Source organism: Montipora foliosa, chromosome 4 (assembly GCF_036669935.1).
Source record: "Montipora foliosa isolate CH-2021 chromosome 4, ASM3666993v2, whole genome shotgun sequence".
Lineage (NCBI taxonomy): Eukaryota > Metazoa > Cnidaria > Anthozoa > Scleractinia > Acroporidae > Montipora > Montipora foliosa.
In genome coordinates this window covers 8926527-8946526 of record NC_090872.1, presented here as the reverse complement: position 1 = coordinate 8946526, position 20000 = coordinate 8926527, and the positions used below count along the sequence as shown (strand labels likewise).

Here is a 20000-nt window from a genome sequence, read left to right as displayed (position 1 = left end):
GATGACTGTCAGGTGCTAAAGGTGTAAACTACAATTCTGAATTTTTTTGGCTATGTTTAGAGAATTTGCTTGGTGTATTAGAACTGTTCTCTTTTGCACACTTCATATTCTTTCATGAAGCTCTCGAAACCAAGATGTTTGTTTGTCGAATGTTATCACTGGCCCAGTTGATCTTAAGCCTATTTTCAAAATCTTTTTTTATAAGTTCTTATTTAAGTGTATTTGTTTACTTTAGAAATCCTGCCTTCAGTTGATGGATTCTTTTGCCAAACAACAACTTCAGAAGAACGCGACTTAAACTGGGCTTTAGGAGGTCAGTCAGAGGTCCTCGGTGAAGGTGCTATGGAGACATCGTACCACATGGACGATGCTATTGATCGATACAACTCAGAATTTTCACAGGGGGATGAAGATGAGATTTCAAGGTATGGTGCTATGTAGTTCCATTCAGAAAGTCCTTACAAAGCGTCAAAGCACTTGGCAAATTCACAGCGGAAGTAAACCCACTTTGGGGAGACAGGCTGTTTTGGTGGTGAGAGCACTCTCTTACCACCAATGTGGACGGAGTTCGATTCCTCGACTTTGCGTCACATGTTGTTTGAGTTTGTGTATTCTCTACTCTGTTTCGAGAGGTTCTTCCCTGCTTTTCTCCTTTCCTCAAAAATTAACGTTTGATTTGATTTGCTATCGATAAAGTTTGTTCCCAGTTGGCACTCCAGTGCTAGAAGACTTGACACTTCAATGAAGTTTATTATCATAGATTAGTCAACCTTAAATGTTATCTCAGTAAGTTCCTTTTTGGGGAAGTGCTTTTAAAGGAATGGCGTGTATAATTTAATTGGCCTCTGTGAACTTACGAAACAGTTGAAAAAGATAATAACAAGTAATGTGAAGATCTGTTTGTTTTCATTTGTATACTTCGTGTGACATTGATTGACATTGTTGTTGTTGTTGTTTTTGAAGGTTTAATCAATCTGAAGTGTTTGAGTATCGACACGGCATGAGTGAGGATGAGACCCAGCTTTGCAGGAGTTCTAGCCCTACTGAGTCAAGGGGTGCATATAAGGTGACGGACCGTTTAGAGAATTAGATCAACATAGATCGACGAGCCTACAATCCTGGTCAAAAGTTGTTGGCACACCTTTGTTTTTATGCACCAAAAAACCGATCATAGGAAGTATGTGCTTATAATACGAACGAGATTGCTTGCGCCTTTCCCCAAAGCAATGTTGAAACAAACTGCAGTTTTTCTGGTTGTCCTGGATTGCCATCAACATTGAGAAGGGGGAGGGAGAGAGCACTGTATAATAAAGGGCCGAGTTGCAAGAGCAATAGACTTCATTGTTCAAACCCCTGGCTGGACGAATGTGAATAGCTCTGACTTACAAGTGCCAATGACAAAATGATTGTCCTTTCTAGAAGTCTCTGATAAGGACAATGAACTGCAGGCCCTGTTTCACGACACTCCTTTGTAAAGTCTTTGAAACGTAAGGAAGCATTTACAGCGTTTGCAAACTTGAAAAACTGGGCAATTTTTTCAAATTTCAGTCTATTTCCATCCTCTCCATCCTTAGCTTCAAACAACAAGGAATAGCTTCAGTGCACTCCAGTGGTTATTGGCAAAAAAACCATAGCATCATTTGGGTCTTCATTGATGCAAAGACGTCTTTTAGTGTTTTGAAGTTTGAGTAAAATAGCGCGAGTGACGCTACCCCTTTGACTGAGGCCCGATTTCACACGGAATTCTACCGGTTGAAAATTCGTGTATTAAAAGGGGTTCCGTTCACACGGAACCACGCTAAACGTACGAAAACTTTGCCTGGGCCACATTGGTGGGAGGCGGGTGCTCTCACCACTGCGCCAGCCCTGCACTTTTGATGCAAACGGTTTCAGTGATTTTTTTGTTTTTTGCATGATTTTTTTCAGTTGTTTGAAAAACTAATATAGCTGGTGATACTTCCTTATAGGATTACAAACATCGTTCAACAACGAGAGTTAGGCGATATCCTTGGATATCTCGCGAACGAGGCCAGAATGGTCAGTCGGGGTCACCAGGCGGAGAAGGCAGGTGTTGTATTGCCTTGGCTAGAAACACGTTTTTGTCCTCTGCTTATACACCACTCAATGCTTAAGTGTCCCTGACCTCAAAATTTGTTATGTTGCTGAGGTTTATTTTTAGTACCGTGATTGGTGATTGGTCTGTCCCTAAAATGACGTCATAAACTCTTGCATTCCAGCTGTGAATAAATTTGTGCATTGCAAACCATCTGTGACGTTATGTTTTGGATATAACCACGCAACTGGTGGTTCATACAATTTCTGCTGGTTTCACTTAGTTATACACCCTTTTAGTAAGTCTAATATATGCCGTTTTCCGCTAATGACGTCGAACTCATGCTTTCAAATTTTATTCAGAAATGTGCAAAGGCCTAAAACTTTTCCGATTTCTTTTCTTGTTTTAAGCCTTTGTACATTCCTGAATGAAATTTGAAAGCACAAGTTCGACGTCATTAGCGGAAACGGCATATATTAGACTTATAAAAAGGCTTTATATGGCGCAATTTCAAGCGAAATTTAGCTGTGGAAACAGCAAAACACGTTTTCAAAAGGTGAAGAGACGTGGCTCACCAAAGACAAATGTCTAAGACTAGGGGCATTTTAAGGCAGCAGGCAACCAGCGCATGATGAGGGATGCTGATTATTTTAATACTTCATGGGATAAGCAGTGGACAGGGATGGGTTTTTATCCTGGATTGCCGATTTTAACTTGATTTTTAATCCCCTTTTGCCTTAACCGGTTGTTACTGATCAAAGTGAAATGTTATGTGTCAGTTTTATGGCAAGTACCTTTTGCCACAAATAACATAACAATGTTCAAAACTCGTTTTTGTGCGGGTTAACCCAACCCTAACCATTCCGTCGTCATGTATACTAACCACGGTCGTATATTGGTGGGACAATTTCATAGTTCGTTGGGCAGTGCCTATTAACTGATACCAAGTTCCAGCAATGCTTCATTAGTGCATGATGCATATTTGCATGATGATGATGATGAATTTCATCAACAAGCACAATTCAGGTCCAGAGACTGTGTTAGAGGAAGCAGACACTTATTATCGGTTTGGGGTGAAGTCCCACGAGTTTTCCTTAATAGTAGAAAGTGCTCGAATATTTCACAATTTGGATCTCATTCTTGAATTGCTGTTACAGGGCAGAACTCAGCAGAACAAAGCGCCACTGGAGGAAATACTGGTTGTGACGAATCTAGACTTACAAATGATGATAATCCTGTAAAAAGATGTAAAGTGGAAAACAGCGCACAAAGCACAAAAGAGGAGACTTCACCTGACCACAAAATGGCTGCTGAGAGAACGAGAGAGAGTGAACCAGCGGAAACGGATCAGCAAAGACATTGCGAGATTATGGTGTTTGCGTGGATGACTAAACTCCAGCTTTCGAACTGGATTAAGAGAAAGCGGCACGGAGTTAAATTGGCTGCCGGCGAGGATGACGAGAGGCAGCATACCTCGTACGCACCCGAAGCAGTCCGACGTTTTTCGGAACGTATGTTTCGTCGAGTGAAGAGGCGCTTGCGACAGTCAAGTCGTAGTTCTAGTAACTCACCGTCCCCTCCTGAAATGCACGCAGCGGGGAGTCCTGATTTTGACTTTGATGACGTGGACCTTGAAAGTGAGGTTCAAAAGGCTGAGTCTGATTGGAAAGAAGTTGGGCGAAACAGTGGTTCAAAGGATGTTTTGCAGGATAACGCGTTGAGTTCTTTGAAGAAGCAGTCACAAGTTGACACGATTGTTTCATTAGCTGTTAATGACGTTGCTAAAAATTGCACTGTAAATAATGATGAGCACCCTTCAACGCTTTGCACAAGGGAAAGTCTAAATGTACATAAAAACCTTCATGTTTTTGTTTCGAAAGATTGTGAAGAAGGAAATGCTTCCGATTTGATGTGTGATGAAGAAGTTGCTGAAATATTAGAAGATACTGATCCACAGGGAGGGGAGCAACTAGCCACTAGTAACCCCCCCTTAGAAGAGAAAAATAATGGAGTGATTGTCCAGGAAGATAATGGGATAATGATTATGGATGTTGACAAGAGTGGCTCTTGTAATAATGTCCATGAACCTCCTGAAGCGTCAAAGGATTCTTCAACAATGTTCTTTGGTCTTCCTTTCGAGGAAAGACATTCTTACTTTAATTTATGTGTTCAAGGAAATATAGTAGACTGTGTGACTAAAGAAACAAATAAAATCGTCAGAGATCCATCTGAACAAGGAAAGCAGCAGGCCGCAGCGCCGAATGATGGATCGCTTTGTAAGGTAGAGAATACTGCAAACGGTGCACCCCTTGACAGAAGTGTTGAGAAATCCACAAATCATGAAACCAGCGGAGTTGAAGAGTTCGAGGTGGCTAACACAGTAATTACGGCTAAAGATGCCGTTGAGGTCTCGAAAGTAGACATTGAAGAGGGAATTGGGCATACGAGTAAAGTAGGAAAGGATTGCCTCGTAGAGGATTGTTCACCTACGCCAGAAAAGTTTAACGACAATGAAGTGTCAAGAATCAATGTTGAAAATGCAAAGGATGGCATAAAGTTGTCGTTGGGAAAAGAAAATTGTAAAGCAACGTTCGATATCCTTGCCAAGAGTGGAGAAGTGGATGCATTGGGGCTCCATCCTGAATTTTCGAGACAAAGGTCAGTTGATGAGAACTTGTACCAAGCTCCTCCAGCAACCCAATCAGTAGCTAATAAGGCAAATGGTTCTGCCCTTGTGGTATCCTCTGCATTCAGTTCACCTCAGCTTGGTAAAGCCCTTTCAAGTCCCAGAAGTTCCAATGCCCTTAATCCAGATGAGTATGTCATGTCAAGCCAACAGCACTCGCTTGCAACACCCATGACGCCTCCTGTAACAGTTCATCCTGTACTACCACCACAATCACCAGCACCTGCAGGGTTGATGTGGCCAGTGATGACATATGCTGGACCTTTTCCTGCTGCCCCAAACAATTCATTGGAGCACCCAAACCCACAATTGCCTTACTGGACCCATCGTGCTCCTCCTGTGCCAGTTTCATGCGGACTGGCACTGTCTGCCACAACCTCTGATGACATTTGTCCTCCGGGAACTGAAGATGAGCATCGAGAACTTTGTAGTGGTGTGCAGGTATCACTTCCAGCGGGCTATTCACAGCCTGCTTTGACATGTCATATTTGCCCTCCTGTAACCGAGGGCGAATATCTCAACCATGGAAGTCAACCACCTGAGACAGTCCCACGTCAATATGCACAGCCTTTGTCAACCAATAATAGCTCTTTTGAAACTATCAAGTGTCCAGACCTTTTAAGTGAAGCTACGGCCTCTACCACTAGAAATGCCGCAGAAAATGGAGGTTGTAATCAAGCTCATGGCAGTGTGATGGATCACTCAATGGTCAACGCTCTCATGCAGTTCTATTCTGAAATCAGTGAGGTTGAAGGAAGTGAGAATGAAAATGAGAAAGAGAAACATGGTATTGAAAGGGAGGCTCATGAGAGCATTCCAGATTCTTTGGAGTTGAAACGGATGGCTGGAGGCAAAGATCAAGAACTAAATGACATAGGCATGGAATCTGATATGGATGGCAGCCTCATGGATATCTCTGATGCAGATGTTTCAGAAATAGATGAAGCTGATAATGCAGCGTTTACGCCAGTCCAAGAGGACTGTATTGGGGCTCAACTGGGGTCCACTGAAAAGCCAGTCGCAGAAGGGAAATCGTTAGAGAATGTCACCAATTCAAGCACAGATGGTGTTTCCGCGTCATTAGATTCAACGGTCAACATGAGATTAGCAGTGCAGCCTGCTTCCCGCATCGCCATTACTCAGGCCGTGAATGCAATGCAGGGAGAGAATACTACTACATGTGGAGGTATTGCTGCAGATCCAGCACCGTCGGTAACTAATCCTGGCAATGGAACTTGTGCAACACAAACTGAGGACCTTGGTACCTCAAATCATGTCAGCTCAAAACTTGACATACTTCCAGCGGATAGTCCTAGCTTAGAGTCTTCCAGAGATGCGCCTCTTTTGAGTCCAATCGATCCAGTGTTCCTTTCGAATGCTGAACACACCATCTTCAGCTCGATAGGGGACTTGTCTAATCTCCTTGGGCAGTCATCATCATTTGATCGCATAGCAGAAGAGGCAATCTCCTCCACGGTCCACTCTCTGGAAAATGTCCTTCATCAGGCACGGAATCATTATGCTGAGTTGAGCAGCTGTCCGTCAGATAGCGGCCTGTCTGCCGAGGAAGAACTTTGCTCTTCCTCAAGAATGGCCTGTTCTGTTCCAGTTTCAGCGGGTCCTGTGGAAGGCTCGGCACACAAAGGGCATTTGGGGACACCAACCTGCTCGAGTGAAGAAACCGTTGCTAAAGGTTTGTCTTCCAGTATGCTGTGTACACTTGTTAAAGGACATCAATTGTGCTCGATTCAGATTATTTCAGAATAACGTTTTCAGTGGGGATAATTGTGGCATTTTTTTGTCGTGGGCATATATTTGTAATCGTTTGTGTAAGGTATTATGCGTTTTGCTTTATCTGAGTCTACTGAAAAATATTGGTTTGCATTAATTAACCATTCCCCAGGAATGATGCTAATGAACTCTCGCAGAAAAGAATTATTTTTATGTGTTCTTGCCCTCCTTCCGGTATTCATAGACTTTTCAAAGAATTGGTACATCGCAATGAGTACTTTGGTCACCAAAACGTGATCAAGTTTATGGTTTTTTTCGTTCGGAAACTTCTTGGGATGCAATATCCGTTAGATGGCAACCACCCTGAAGATGTCGTGCGAGGGAAAGTCAGTCGGGGGATTAAAGGGAATAAATTCCTTCCTGTAGGGATTTATGCAGATAAATACGCCCTACCAGTGATTTATACCTATAAACCCCTCACGAATAGTCCACATTGCAATTCATCAGCCCCGCTCTTCTACCCTTTTGTAAGTAAGAAAAAGGTTGTTTAATATCAAAGAAAATATGTGAATCATGGGTACCTAATTCGTTCATTTCTTATTTGGTTTGTTGGTTAATTTCCGGCCTCGTTTTGGAGCTTGAGTTATTCAATTCTTCTCATTTTAAAAAAGCAGGTAACACTTTTTTAGACACATGGTTGGCCAACTTGTATCAGTTGAAGATGTCAAGATAACGATTTCTGTATTTTATTTCACGTAGGCGCTGACAAGCAGTTTTCACAGAAAAAGCTTCAAATCCCTCGAAAGAGGTTTCGGTTTTTTGTGTACTCGCCAGAACATGACAAAGAATGTGATGCCGTTAAGGTAATTTCGCTTTAGACTCGATACTTTGCCAAAAATGCAACGAGGAGCAGAGCACCCTGCTAGCAGAGCCTTTCTTTTGCGTGCTCGATCTTGGCGTTCTTGAGAAACAAGCTTCACGAATCGAGTAAGATCTTTATTAAGTATGCGGTAGATGTTGCCAGGATACAGTCTCGACCCCAAGCCTAATATGCCAGATCTCGCCACCGTCTTGGTTTTTCACGGTACAGTGGGCTCAATTATAACCATTAGTTTTTGGATGCTTGCAATGGAAAAACCGGTTTGACGAGAGAAAACAAGATTGACTAATCCAGAAGTTCGGGCTGCGGCGGGTTCAAAAAGTTTATGCGATTCAGGCAGAGCCTCATTTTTTCCTCCTCAGTAGAGAAAAAGACAAAAAGGTGCTCTGCTCGCAGGGTGCGCACAGAGCTGTCCGGTAGTAATACAAAGACACAGGGTACTATCTCTTTTACCTTCGTTTCAGAACTACATGATAAAGGCCGGAGGTGCTTTTGTTGATATCAAGGATCCTGCTTGTCTGGAGGAGAATTCTCGCGAACTGAAAGTGTTGATCAGAAGAAAACACTTACCATCTGTACACAGGTGAGAATGGTCCAAGTTCATACAGCTTATTTACCGCAAGGGGAGGGGGTTGAGTTCCCATCTGGTTTGTTGGTTGATTCTCGCCTTATTCCATCCTCTTCTTAAAGACTTGTGCTAAGTACTGTATTCTTCTTTAGGTTAGCCAACTTGTACCAGCTTAAGATGTCGCCGTGCGTCAAGTTTGCATTGTTCAACACCTTAGCAGGTACTCTTACGAGAAAGCATATGTTAACCTCAGATTGGATTAAGATGAAGTCGTCAAAGACGTTTTGCTGTTTTGTTGTCCTTTCTCCTTCTCTGACTCCTACTGTCCGTATTGGTTTAAGTTTGGTAACGATAATCAACGATCTCTTTGGTTCGTCGCAAGGTCAAACGCAGCGTTAACGAAAGCAACACTTCAAAATATGGGTATCCTAAAAATTTCGCGATTATTTCTTCTAGTACACATCTTACAATGTGGGCGAAGTATTGTATAAGTGGATTGGTACGAACGACAATCAAGTAAAGAAACTGAACGATTTACTGTTGTTTTCTCGCAACTTAAATTTGGTTAATTGGGTATGCTGAGTACAGCAAAGAACTATGCTAAAAAGCGTGCCGCCCATGGCGCACAATTTACTCATCATTTACTCATCAAGCCGATAATAATATTAGGACAATCACATGACTTTTGTCGGGCATATAGTTTATTTGTGGTCAAATGATGCTAAGTGGGACACAAATAAAGTATATGCCCTACAAAAGTAATTTGATTATCATTATCAATACACAAGGCCAAATCGTACCAATTCATTTCAGAAGAAAAAAATTGTTTAACAGAGATGGAGCATGAAACTATGGTATGGAAAGTTGTTGCTACAACATGATCAGCTAATGTAGTGTAGTGTATACAAACAAAGGTTGTGAGAATGAAAGGATTGCATATATTTGAAGTGCGTGTTGTAGACCAAATGTAGAAGTAATCCTCGCACTTAAATAGGACAATCTCATTGGCCGAGCGAAGTTGTTTGACATCTCTACAGCCAATCAGTATCACGGAGGGAAATGTATTTTTAGCCCGCACATTTCCCGTTTGGCCCACAGAAAGGCGCGTTTTACCGAGGGCAGTTTGTCATTTGGCCGCGCGTATTGATAATGATGTTTTGTGGCATTTGCCGTAGCTGTTACAGTTGTCCTAAACTTGCTATCAGCGTTGGTAACTCTGCCTTGAGCAACTCAGGCTTTTGCTTATTTCTCGTTAGTAACTTTTGGCGTCCGAAAAGTTCGGCCTTTTTTAAACGATTACAACTTATTCTAAGCCTTTTTTAGCGAAGCGATTCTAGTTTTATCCTTTGGCGTGTCAGTGGTGACGCTGTAGTAAGAGCTTTCACCTGTCCACCAATGTGGTCCGGGTCCATTCCCGGACTCAACATCTCGTGTGATTGAGAATGTTGGTTATCTGCTCTGCTCCGAGAGGACGGTTTTCTCCGGGTACACCAATTTTTCCCTCACTTCAAGAACCATAATTTGATTTGATTTACGTCAGTTTCACGGGATTATTTTTAAGTTGTATTCTTGGTCAAGTAGTAGAGCGCTTAATTGTGAAAAGGGATTTCAGATTGCTTGTTATTCTCAATGATTTTCTACACGTTTTACACTAAAGGTAGAAGTGATTTCTGCACTTAACTGGACAATTTAAGTAATTGTCTTTTAGAGACACCTGAAAAGTTCTGGTGGCTCCAACGGAGTCGAAACCATAATCTCTGCGAAGCCGGTGCAATGCTCTGCCAACTGAGTTATGAAGCCTTACAGTTGAAAGCAGGTCAATTTTTTGGGCTCATTTGTTCCCGTGAAGGGAGTCTATGAATGAAGTAATAGATCAAATAATCAACAATTATTCCACGAGCGCGCGTTGGATATGCGATGATACGCGCCTCGTTGGCTTTCATCACCTCATATCCAACAAGCGCGAGTGGAATAATTGTTTTATTTGAAACGCCCACAGATAATGGATAAATCTTCCCTACTTTATTTTGTACAAACAACAAAACTGATGCGTACAGTTACTGATATTTGTGGAGCTTGGTATAATAGATCATATACCATGATGGCTAAGCGACAATAAAAGTTCGAGGAATGCATTATCCAACGATTTAGTTAATAATAATAATAATAATAATAATAATAATAATATATATATACGTTTATTTATATTTCTTACACTCTCAGATGTGGCCAGAGGAAGTAGCTTGTTTGAGAACATCTTTGTTTCTGGAGGTGTCTTGCTGGCTGATGATGTTATTCTCAAAACCATTGAAATTGGTAACTATTTTTTCATTTATTGTCGAGGCCAGATCGCTTTTATGCCGCAGGTGGAGAACCTTCGCTTGTTATGTATTTTTGTGAGCATAAAATGTCATCCCCGAGTTCAACTCAGCTTTGTCCAAGCGCAAGGTCTTTAACAACACTAAGTAGAGGTTGGGTGCCTGACATATCCTGTAGCTTCCACTATTGGCAGCCAGCTCCAAGATGGAGGCAGCACCGATGGCTGGCAAAACCTGACAAACCAGCCATGAGCCCCCACACCCCCGCAAAGACAGGCACCCGTCTCACTGGTAAACAGTGGAAAGTAGAGTGGGGGGAGGGAGGGAAAAAACTCTCTACACAAAGTGCTCCTTCTCCGCTTCACACCGATAAATTAAGGTGATTCCTCAGTATTGCACTGCGCATCCTGTACGGCGCATATGGTGTGTCAATATTTATAAATTGGTCAAATGTGCAGAATTGTAAATATGGTGTAAATGGATCATACATGCTGAAGCAGTTCTCAAAACATTTGAGAGAAGTTGTGAATGACCCATATTTCGTTGCGAATAAGCGCGCGCATTCCGAGACCATGGCGAATTTTGTTGTTTTGATCTACGATAACCGAGATAGACCGGTACGATGGTGTTTTACTCTTAAACGAGCATGGTGAGCTACATTTTTATTGCATAATTTTGGTGTACAAATTATCCCCTTCCATTTAATTTTTTTTCAAATTTATGGGAGGGGAAAAAATGTAGCTAAAAACGTACACAAAAGGTTCCTTACCCAAGGATGTAAATTATGATCGTGAAAACAATGACTCGAGAAACGTGTGGACGGCGTTTTAAGTTGAGTGATTTTTCCACAAACTTTATAGGACAGTGTTCCATATGCTCTAGACTTTCTACCTATCGGGTGTTTTTTCAAGTGTAACTTTAAAAATCCTCTCATTTAGCTACAACAAAATGTACCCTGAGCTGATGAAAAAACGCACGTGATTAGTATCAGTACAGGCATCAATGGGGTAAGATTGGCCCATTCTATCTCTTAAGCAAGCACGGTGACTTATCCGTTTTATTGTAGTTCTCAAAACAGGGATTAGTTGGAAACATTCAGGGAAAGTTTCAAGAAAATCGTTCGACAACTTTTTTTTTCTGAGGAATCACCTTATGCTCTACAGCCCATAGCACGAGGAATCCAACGCATGCGCAAATATAACAAACCACTGACAAGAATTGACTGCAGTCGCTCCTAGTTGTTAACTAGTTGAACTACATTTAACTTCATTAAGTTCCTTTTGGAGACTGTCTCTTTTTCATACACAACAAAACTAGAATTACAGTACACTCGAACCCCGCTTTACGGACACCCGCTTAATACGGATACTCCGCTATTGCGGACAGTTCTCTTTGTCCCTGGGGAAAGCCCAAATATTCTTTCAAAATTCAACCCCCTTTAATACGGACGACGGCCCCTTTATTCTTCCCTGTTAACCGATTCTCATAGGTCTAGAATCGTCTTTTGAAGGGATCTAAGCCTAATCCCCTCCCCTCCCCTGCCTTTTGCCCCATTCAGCTGTTGTTCGTCCTTTTCGCCAGAGCTTTTGGATGCCCTGTTGTGCTTCATGAAGAAACAAAGTCTACAGCACCAGAAATTTGTGTGGGTACTGAAAATAAGCAGAAATGGTTACAAGAGACTTTCCATGACTAGGTAGGTGGGTTTGGATCGTTTTATTCTTTTCATCGGTGGCTTCTTTAGCCAAAAGGTTAGCTGAGAAGGGAAGTGGCCCAGGACGAGGTCTTGTTATGATGCTTGAATTTTTTAAACCTACAATACATTTCAAGGTGGGACAGACATATTTCTTGAACAGAAATTTTCACTTTATCTCATTTCTAGGACGCATTAAACGACTTCCCCCCCCCCCCCCTCCCTCCCCCCATTTAATGTTGTGTAAAGGCTAGTTCAGTCAGGAGTCGTGCTGTGTGGAAAATCTCACATTTCAGTATAGAGGTTAGGGGAGGGGGAAAAGGTGTGAAAGTCCAAAACGGTGAAGTTGTTTCGTTTGAATGTAAGTGTCTCAGTGAACTTGTCACTGATTGTAGCTTAAATTTGCTGATGTTGACAGTGTCAATGGCGTTGAGACGTCTTTCTCAAAATTAGCGGTGTCAGTGATCGGGGCGCGAAGTGTCCAAAATTTACGCGGGTCACGGGTAAATTAACCGTTACCCGCAACCCGTGTCGTTTAGATTTTCACATTGCTTATTGTGGCGACAGACATCCAAGAACCCATAGTCACCATTCTGCCCCCAGCCCACCTCACCCCACCCGTTTGGGGGTAAGGAACACTTTTAGAGAGAAGCACGTGTCATTGGATGATCTGAGCTCGAATTTGCGTTTGCTGTTTTCAATCCATCATCCTCTTTAGGTGCGCAGCCTTAATTTCTTCCCAATCCATCTTATGACCGTTCTTGAACACGAAGTGGACACAATTATTCACGATCTCAGTAGTAACTCCTCTAAAAGCACTGCAGCTACATTTTAATCCGCACTTGAGACCGTGACAGAGAGATGTGTGCAATCCATTTTTTTTTCTTTTTCTTAACAGACCGCTTACCAAGAGAGACTCTAAGGTTTTGGTAAGTTGATATGGCCCTCAAGTCTTTTCTCCACAAAGGGAAAAAAAAGGGTGACAAAAAATTAATCAACATCTGTAGCTCTGGAACAGAATCGATTCATTTACGCAAACTTTTCGTTCTATGCAGTTTCTTCCCTAGAATGACTTGTCTTTATAAATAACCAGTGGTCATGAACAGTCAGTGCTCACGCTTAACAAGTAGTAGAGAAAATTTGAGCGGGAATTTCAATGGCGAGCCGAAGGCAGTAGAGATCTGTATCAAAAGTTAATGAATACAAATTAGCTGGACAGGAGTTTTATTAAAAGTTACTTCTTTTGTGCTTTTTTAATAATTCGTCAACCCCAGGTTATTTGTATAGGCCATTTCCGAGTTCAAGTCTGCCTCCTCTTCAAAGCGAGTCTAAGTGTGAAGTTTTTGTGACGGTAATTAGTTCTACTTTACATATGAATGAAAACTAATTTTCATAACAAAAACTTCGCACTTAGACTCGCTTTGAAGAGGAGGCAGACTTGAACTCGGAAATGGCCTATTGGGATTACAGAGGAGTACATGTGGCTCAAGTAGTATCTGCTGATTAGTCATGACTTTGCTGAATAATTAATTAATTCTACAAGTCGCATTACAAATTCGCGTCAGTGTTGTATTTACCTATGTTACATACGCTATGTCATGTTATTGCCTTTGTCTTTAGGCTCTTGTGCGGCGATACAAAGACCAAGATTTGGTCAAGGTTTTGAACAAGGTGAGATAAATTTAAGACTATCTTTTTACGCCCCGTAAGACACGAGGCGTCAAGTGTAGACAGGTTGCATTTTACTGCTAAATAACGCTGCTCATTTTGCTCATTGCGATTACTTTGCTAGCTGATGATTCAAAATGTAGTGCACACTTATTGCTCCTGTACAGTTAGCCGTTAAAATGTCCTAGTGCTCGTCCATTGGTATCCTTACGTTAAAGTGACCCAAACGTAATCAATACGTCGTTAGTGATATTCGCACAATTTGTCTCCTCTAATTCTGGGTGCTTTCTTTTGGGATTATTCTTTTCAATCCTTTGCTGGGTTAATTTTGACAAAAAACTTGAACAATTATAGTTTTTCTAAAAAAGGGCGTTTTCCGAAAGAGAAAGTGTTTATTCGAGAAACGAATTGAGAAGCAATGGTCGGAATAGACTGTCGCTACCTTGCAGCTGACATGCGGGTCGCGTAGCATTTTCGTGCCAAGATAATCCCAAAAAGAACCCTTGTTTTTTTTTATTCTGAGTAAACCGTATTTTATTTGTCCCATTCATTTTACCACTAAAATTAGAATCAAGAGAGTACACAACGCAATTCCATGTATACCAAATTTGCAAAAGCGGATTAAGGCCCAACAGAACAGTCCTAGAAGAACTAATTCTCCCCAAGTTTTTATACCAAGTTTTTATATACATTGGTGTCTCCCCCTTAACCTCGATGTTGAACTCTCACATCTTGCTCAACACACTAAACTCCTACATATTTGCATCTACTCTGTTAAACTGACACACGGGAAACGTTGGAGGGGTACGTTTTTTCAGACGTTGGCGGTGTAGTACTTTAAGTACTACTGAAAATATCCACAGATATATGTATTGGATTAGTTGGTTTAATGTCCACCCTGGGGCCCGTTTCTCGAAAGTCCCGAAACTTTACGGGCCATTTTTGGGTGTCGCAGTTCCTTTTGTATCTCAAGAACGGAGACGATTTAAGTCGTCAAACTTCACATTCCTTTTTAGTGCGAAGTCCGAAGGACGGAGAACTATTAGGTTTAGAATGGGGCATGATAATTCAAGTAAGCAACATAATATTACCTGATTAAAATTCCGGTGTCAGATGTCATTATTCCAAAGGGTCGGACACAATATGATGCTTTACTTGACGCAAAATAGGTTGAAAATTCTTCAAATTCTTTGTTAGACCACGCTTAGTGGTGGGTAAGTATCTCGAAATATTTCATCTAGGGGTAGGTGAGTCTGCTGGTCTTTTGAGAACAAACTGGGAAATGTCGCTGATTTACTCCGGCCCCTAAAGATGATATGTGGTCGATATCCGAAATCGTCAACGGCGAGAGAAGGGTAAATCGCGCATGTCTCGTTCTTAGCGGATCAGTCCGCCATTTTGATGTCGCTTTGCTCGCTACGTATGAAAGGGAAGTTTTTTGGTCTATTTTGTTGCTTCTATTTTATGTCGAGGGAATCTACCTGCCTTCTTTACAACAACAACTGAAGCACGTTTATGGCAATTAAATTACTATTTGAGCCTTTGGTTTACTCAAGTGTGCCTTTGTCGCTTTTATTTTCCTTTGCTTTTAAGATTAGCAAATGGGCAAAGTGAAACCACTTCTTGTTTTCTTCTTGTTTGTGCGCGTACGTGCAAGACTTCGCACTAACCGTTCGGTACCGCTCGTTTTTTTTGTTCCCTTAAAACCATTTCAAAAAGATCGGCTTTCCAGAACACGCGGTTGGCAGTTTCACAAATGGCTTTTCGGGCCCGAAAAGTTTTCGGGACTTTCGAGAAACGGGCCCCTGGTCAGTTTCAATTTGTCCCTGTTCGGGCCCCAGTCCCATTACTCCGGATAACGCTCGGATGGACTACAGTAACATAAGAATAAAGATAGCGCTTTAAAATAATGACAAACGAAATCGTCTAAGAACGTCACAACTGTTTTATGTTTTTCTTTTTTTTTAATCAGGGTTATGTTACAGACAGTATTCCCGCCACCCAGCGGTATCTAAATACCACACTCAAGCTGCAGACTGAACTAAGCTCTGTCTACAGACATATCATTCTTCTGTCAGGTGCGATGAAAAATTGCTGTATCATAAGGCGGCAGGTGGGGACTTGAAAGGTGGGGGCAGGGGAGTGGGGCGAGGCGTGCATTTTTGAGGGATCTGCTCCGATTTCTTTCTTTCTCTTTTTTTTTTTTTTTTTTTTTCGAGTTAAAATTCTCTCTCCTCAGTGCAGGAAACCTACCTTATAATCAAATGTATTCTTACGAAACAATTGCGATATTGATATCGCCTATGAGTTTGGTTTTGATGATACCGTACATCTCGGGTTGAAATGGCCATATTCACGGGCAAGAATTACAGGCAAACATTGGCGGGCCATTTAGCTTGATTTTAACCCGGAAACAAATGTGTTTTGTTCCACCTTGTAGATATGAATAAAACCAGAGTGGAAGTGCCTTGGTTCTTGGAGCGAGGAGTAAGTTAAAAAAATTGATTTTTCAGTCGTTTGTCAAAGTGTAAGGTATAAGTACAATTTGAACGGTTTTCTTTTATGACTACTTGCGTTTTAGATCGGCGTCATGAAAGTCCAAGAATTCTTGACAACTTTTGCAGGGTGAGTTAACTCTTGAAAAGTGATGAGAGCTCAAGGTTGTGATGGCAAACTTTTCGTCATTAAGGCCCTCCACAGACTAGGGATTTAGTTGTCGACAACTAAGTAAGTCCGATAAAGGGATTCCACACACTGGCGCTCAAATACTGATTTAGAAACCGATACGCAGGGAGGTTGGGCACCAAGAGCTTACTACGCATGCTTTTGTGTTCGTGCATTCAATATGGCGGCAAGAAAGGAGAAAAGCTGCCGCAATAATGACATCGTTAGTGTCGTTTCCACCTCCAAGAACGGGATGTGGAAAAGGAAGATCAAAAAGAATGTTTTCTTTACCAAGTATTTTACTTCTGCAATCCTCCATGTTTTAAGCCGGTGGGGAAAGCCGCAGAAACAATAGCGCGGAGATCCAAAAGTAGTCGACAACGAAAACAAAAGTTTTCACACACTAGAAACACGCCAAAAAATGAGAACGTCGACAACTTACGCCACAGACTACGTTTTTTTAGTTGTCGATCACAAATATTTGTCCACGACTAAATCCCTAGTCTGTGGAGAGCCTAAGTGGTTTGTAGTACCTCCCATGTAAAAAATAGAACAAATTATATACGGGTGCCACCTTACGACTTGCTTGCAAAATGTTACAAATCCCAACTGCAAATAAACAAAATCAGAAATACACCTTTTTGTCTGTAGATCTCGAGCTTCCGTCCCGAGGAAGGTGTTGAATTTCTTCTCCAGGACCCATTTGTTTAAAAGGTGGATAACGCTATCCACCCGATAAATCACTATCCATTGTATAGCGCAATTGGTTTCGCTATTACTTATCCACTGGATAGTGATTTATCCGGCGGATAGCTCTATCCATCGATTGAACGACTGTGCCCTGTTCTTTTTTGAAAGCCTGTAGTTGCCATGGCAGCAAATGACGCGAGAATGCTCACAAATTTACCGCGGTTTCAAGGTGCACAACCTGGTCATGTGCAAATCGAAAGTTCAAGTTGTTTCCCGAGGGAGTTATTAGTGAATTTGCCCCGTGACACGCTCTCCTCCAATCGGAAAAGTATTTGAGTTGGTAGCTACAACAGTAATAGATGTGGAGTAATTTGTTTTCTTTCCGCATGTTTTCCTTTGATACGTGGTTCATTCATTTTTTCGCTCCATTTCTCAACAACAAGTTTTCGTTTGTATGCTTTCACAAATCTCGCTTAGCATGTTAGTAGTTTTCCTCCATCTTAGATTATCATTTTCACACAGTTCTACCAAATCCCATTAGATCACTTTCCAAAATCTTGTTCTCTGGAACATTGAGGCATTAAAATCATACCTCCCAATTTTCATGTTGTAGGCCAAGTGAAGCCAAGAATCTGCCTGCTAAACAGCCGCAAAGAGCTGAGGGTTGTTCGAGACAAACTTCCACTGTTACGGAATGCGGTACACCAGAAGGTAAGGAGAATGTCCTGGTTGATCTTTGGTGGTTATACATTTTACTAGTCGACAAGAGTATGAGGTCCTTTTGATTAAGTACAACGACCAAATTGTTTCGGCGGAAGTTGGAGAGAAGATAAATCTTCGTTCCACTTGAAATTACACAAAATTAGATTCCGTGAGAACTCGCCCCGGCGCGATTTCCATATTGAGATGATCACTTGAATTGATTTTATATCATGTTTACATGAACGCACACTTGACGTTGATTAAAAGTAGGTCCGCAATGCGTAAATGTGTGGCTTAAAAATTACAGTTGCAACATTGAGTTCGCCCTTGGCAGCTTAGTAATGATAGGGCAGTTAGTAATGATAAAGTGGATGGGTCAGTAGTAATACAAAATACTTAATCTTATTGAGGTGATTTTATTCTGACTGAAGCAATGTATTAGTTTCTTTCAGCGTACAGTGACTCTGCTATCCTAAAACTCCAAAGAACTGAGCTTGAGAAATTGATTCTTCCATGTCAGTGAACCATTCTCAATACAACAAGTTGCATACTATGTCACGAGACTGGAATTCCACAAAATTACTATTTATTGTATTACAATAGCAGCAGTTGCTTGTAGGAGGGAACCTTCAAATTTCCTTAAATTTCAAGTACTTTTCAAAACCAAGCAAACAAATCAAGAGCTTTGCAAGGACTCAATTGAGATTCAAAGACTTTCAAGACAGTATAAACCCTGCAAATACTTCTACAGCAATATTACTGTAGAAGTATTGATAATGTGACATCACAAGTGAAGGTATCCCAACAAAATGCTAAAAGCTTTGCTATGATTCAAATGATATATTGATGATTTTAGTTGGACTACAGGGAAGGTATGTCTTTACAAACATTGCTTTTGTTATTCAAATGTGCCAAGCACAGGAACAAAAGAACCTTTGTTTCGACAGCCAATGAGGCTCTGGTTGGCACACCAATGACAATAGGTGACCCCAACGATATCTTCCCTATAAAAGAAGTGAGAGACAGAGATGTGTACTTATTAATACACCAGGTTCGATTACTTACTGAAAAAATAACAACCGTTGTTTTTTTTAATAGCGTCAAATCAGGTAACTTTCAAAATGAAGTTTCACAGCAATGCAACCTGTACCCATAGTAGTGCTAGTTACCAAGTTCTTATCAAGCAAATATTCCTAACGTTAACAAGTACTGTAACACTAAAAGCACAACACTTTCGCTTTCTGTTTCCCGGTCCAACGCGCGCAAATGGAATAATTGTTAATTATGACTAAACCTACCCTTTTATAATGTGATTTTTGCTACATTCTATTTCTACATTGCAGATGAAACCTCTCTCCGAACTCCAGACGGCACACCAGCATCTGACTCTTCAAATGACAGTCCAGTGACGGACACACGCCCTACTCAAGTTGGCAGCGCACAGTCGAGCTTGGCTTTGCCTCAAAAGAGAGCTGTGCGTTCCTTAAGCTGGCACGAGGGTACCATGACAGAGACCAGGCTACAGATTTTGTCCTGTGTTAGAAGTGTACGGGATAACATTCGAAGCCAGATTAGCACTAGCAATCCATCCAGCCCAGTTGGCCGGTCCGTATGACTAGACCAGGGGAAGTCACCTCGAAACTGATGGGGAAGGGCTGGAGTTTAGGCTCGGTTGAAGTGTTTCGACGCAACGACGTTCAATTAGGCGCAAAATCCTCTGTTGAGCACTTACATAAATTTGAGATAACTTTTATCATGTCGAGTTTATTCTTAATGACAGCAAAGAGCATGTCATGTGAAGTTAGCGCAAAGTTCCAATCAGCGGTCAAAAGCTTCTCGTTTCCTAAACCATTGTGTGGAATTCTCGCGTCTTTTAAAAAGCTGGAAATTAAGAGAAACATGATCTTTTCATTTCCGGAATTCATCAGGGCCCGGTTCCTCGAAAGCCGATTAACTTAATCCAGGATTAGCGTAAACTTTTGTTTCACGTTTTCAACTTTTTGGTGAAAGTTTCTTTTGCTTATTTTTGTTTTTCAAGATTGACGTCTTCTCATGTAAAGTTCTGCCGAAAATCTGCGTTGAACAGCGTTTGGGAGTAGAGAAATAAACTGCTTGGTTAATTTTTAATCTTAGGTTAGCGTTAATCGGCTTTTGAGGAACTGGTCCCAGGTTTATAAGATATCGTTCAAATGGCCTATTTCATTGAATATGCCATTTCCGAGTTTGTCTGCCTTCTCTTCAAAGCGAGTCAGGCATGATCTCGGAAATGGACTATTGGACACTACTAAAGCTCGGCCTTGGGACGGGGACTATTTAGTTGTCGAAGTGACAAGTCTGTATTAAAGACGGC

General features: G+C 41.5%; 1 protein-coding gene across 2 annotated transcripts in view; it reads left to right on the top strand.

Annotated features, from left to right (window-relative positions):
* LOC137999741 (uncharacterized) overlaps window positions 1–20000 on the top strand; it is a 62253-nt gene that overhangs the window by 41789 nt on the left and 464 nt on the right. The window contains exons 19-34 of one of the 2 annotated variants that reach the window (XM_068845617.1): window positions 236–425; window positions 964–1066; window positions 1968–2064; window positions 3211–6432; window positions 7230–7333; window positions 7815–7933; window positions 8071–8138; window positions 10142–10234; window positions 11818–11929; window positions 12825–12855; window positions 13547–13597; window positions 15567–15672; window positions 16035–16081; window positions 16176–16219; window positions 17562–17659; window positions 18994–20000. The exon at window positions 18994–20000 is cut by the window's right edge and continues 464 nt beyond it. In XM_068845617.1, coding sequence (XP_068701718.1) covers window positions 236–425; window positions 964–1066; window positions 1968–2064; window positions 3211–6432; window positions 7230–7333; window positions 7815–7933; window positions 8071–8138; window positions 10142–10234; window positions 11818–11929; window positions 12825–12855; window positions 13547–13597; window positions 15567–15672; window positions 16035–16081; window positions 16176–16219; window positions 17562–17659; window positions 18994–19265 — 4757 coding nt within the window. In that variant the 3' untranslated portion in view covers window positions 19266–20000. Of the gene's footprint in view, window positions 1–235; window positions 426–963; window positions 1067–1967; window positions 2065–3210; window positions 6433–7229; window positions 7334–7814; window positions 7934–8070; window positions 8139–10141; window positions 10235–11817; window positions 11930–12824; window positions 12856–13546; window positions 13598–15566; window positions 15673–16034; window positions 16082–16175; window positions 16220–17561; window positions 17660–18993 lie in introns of those variants that run through there. The other variant, XR_011122997.1, reaches the window with a different exon arrangement.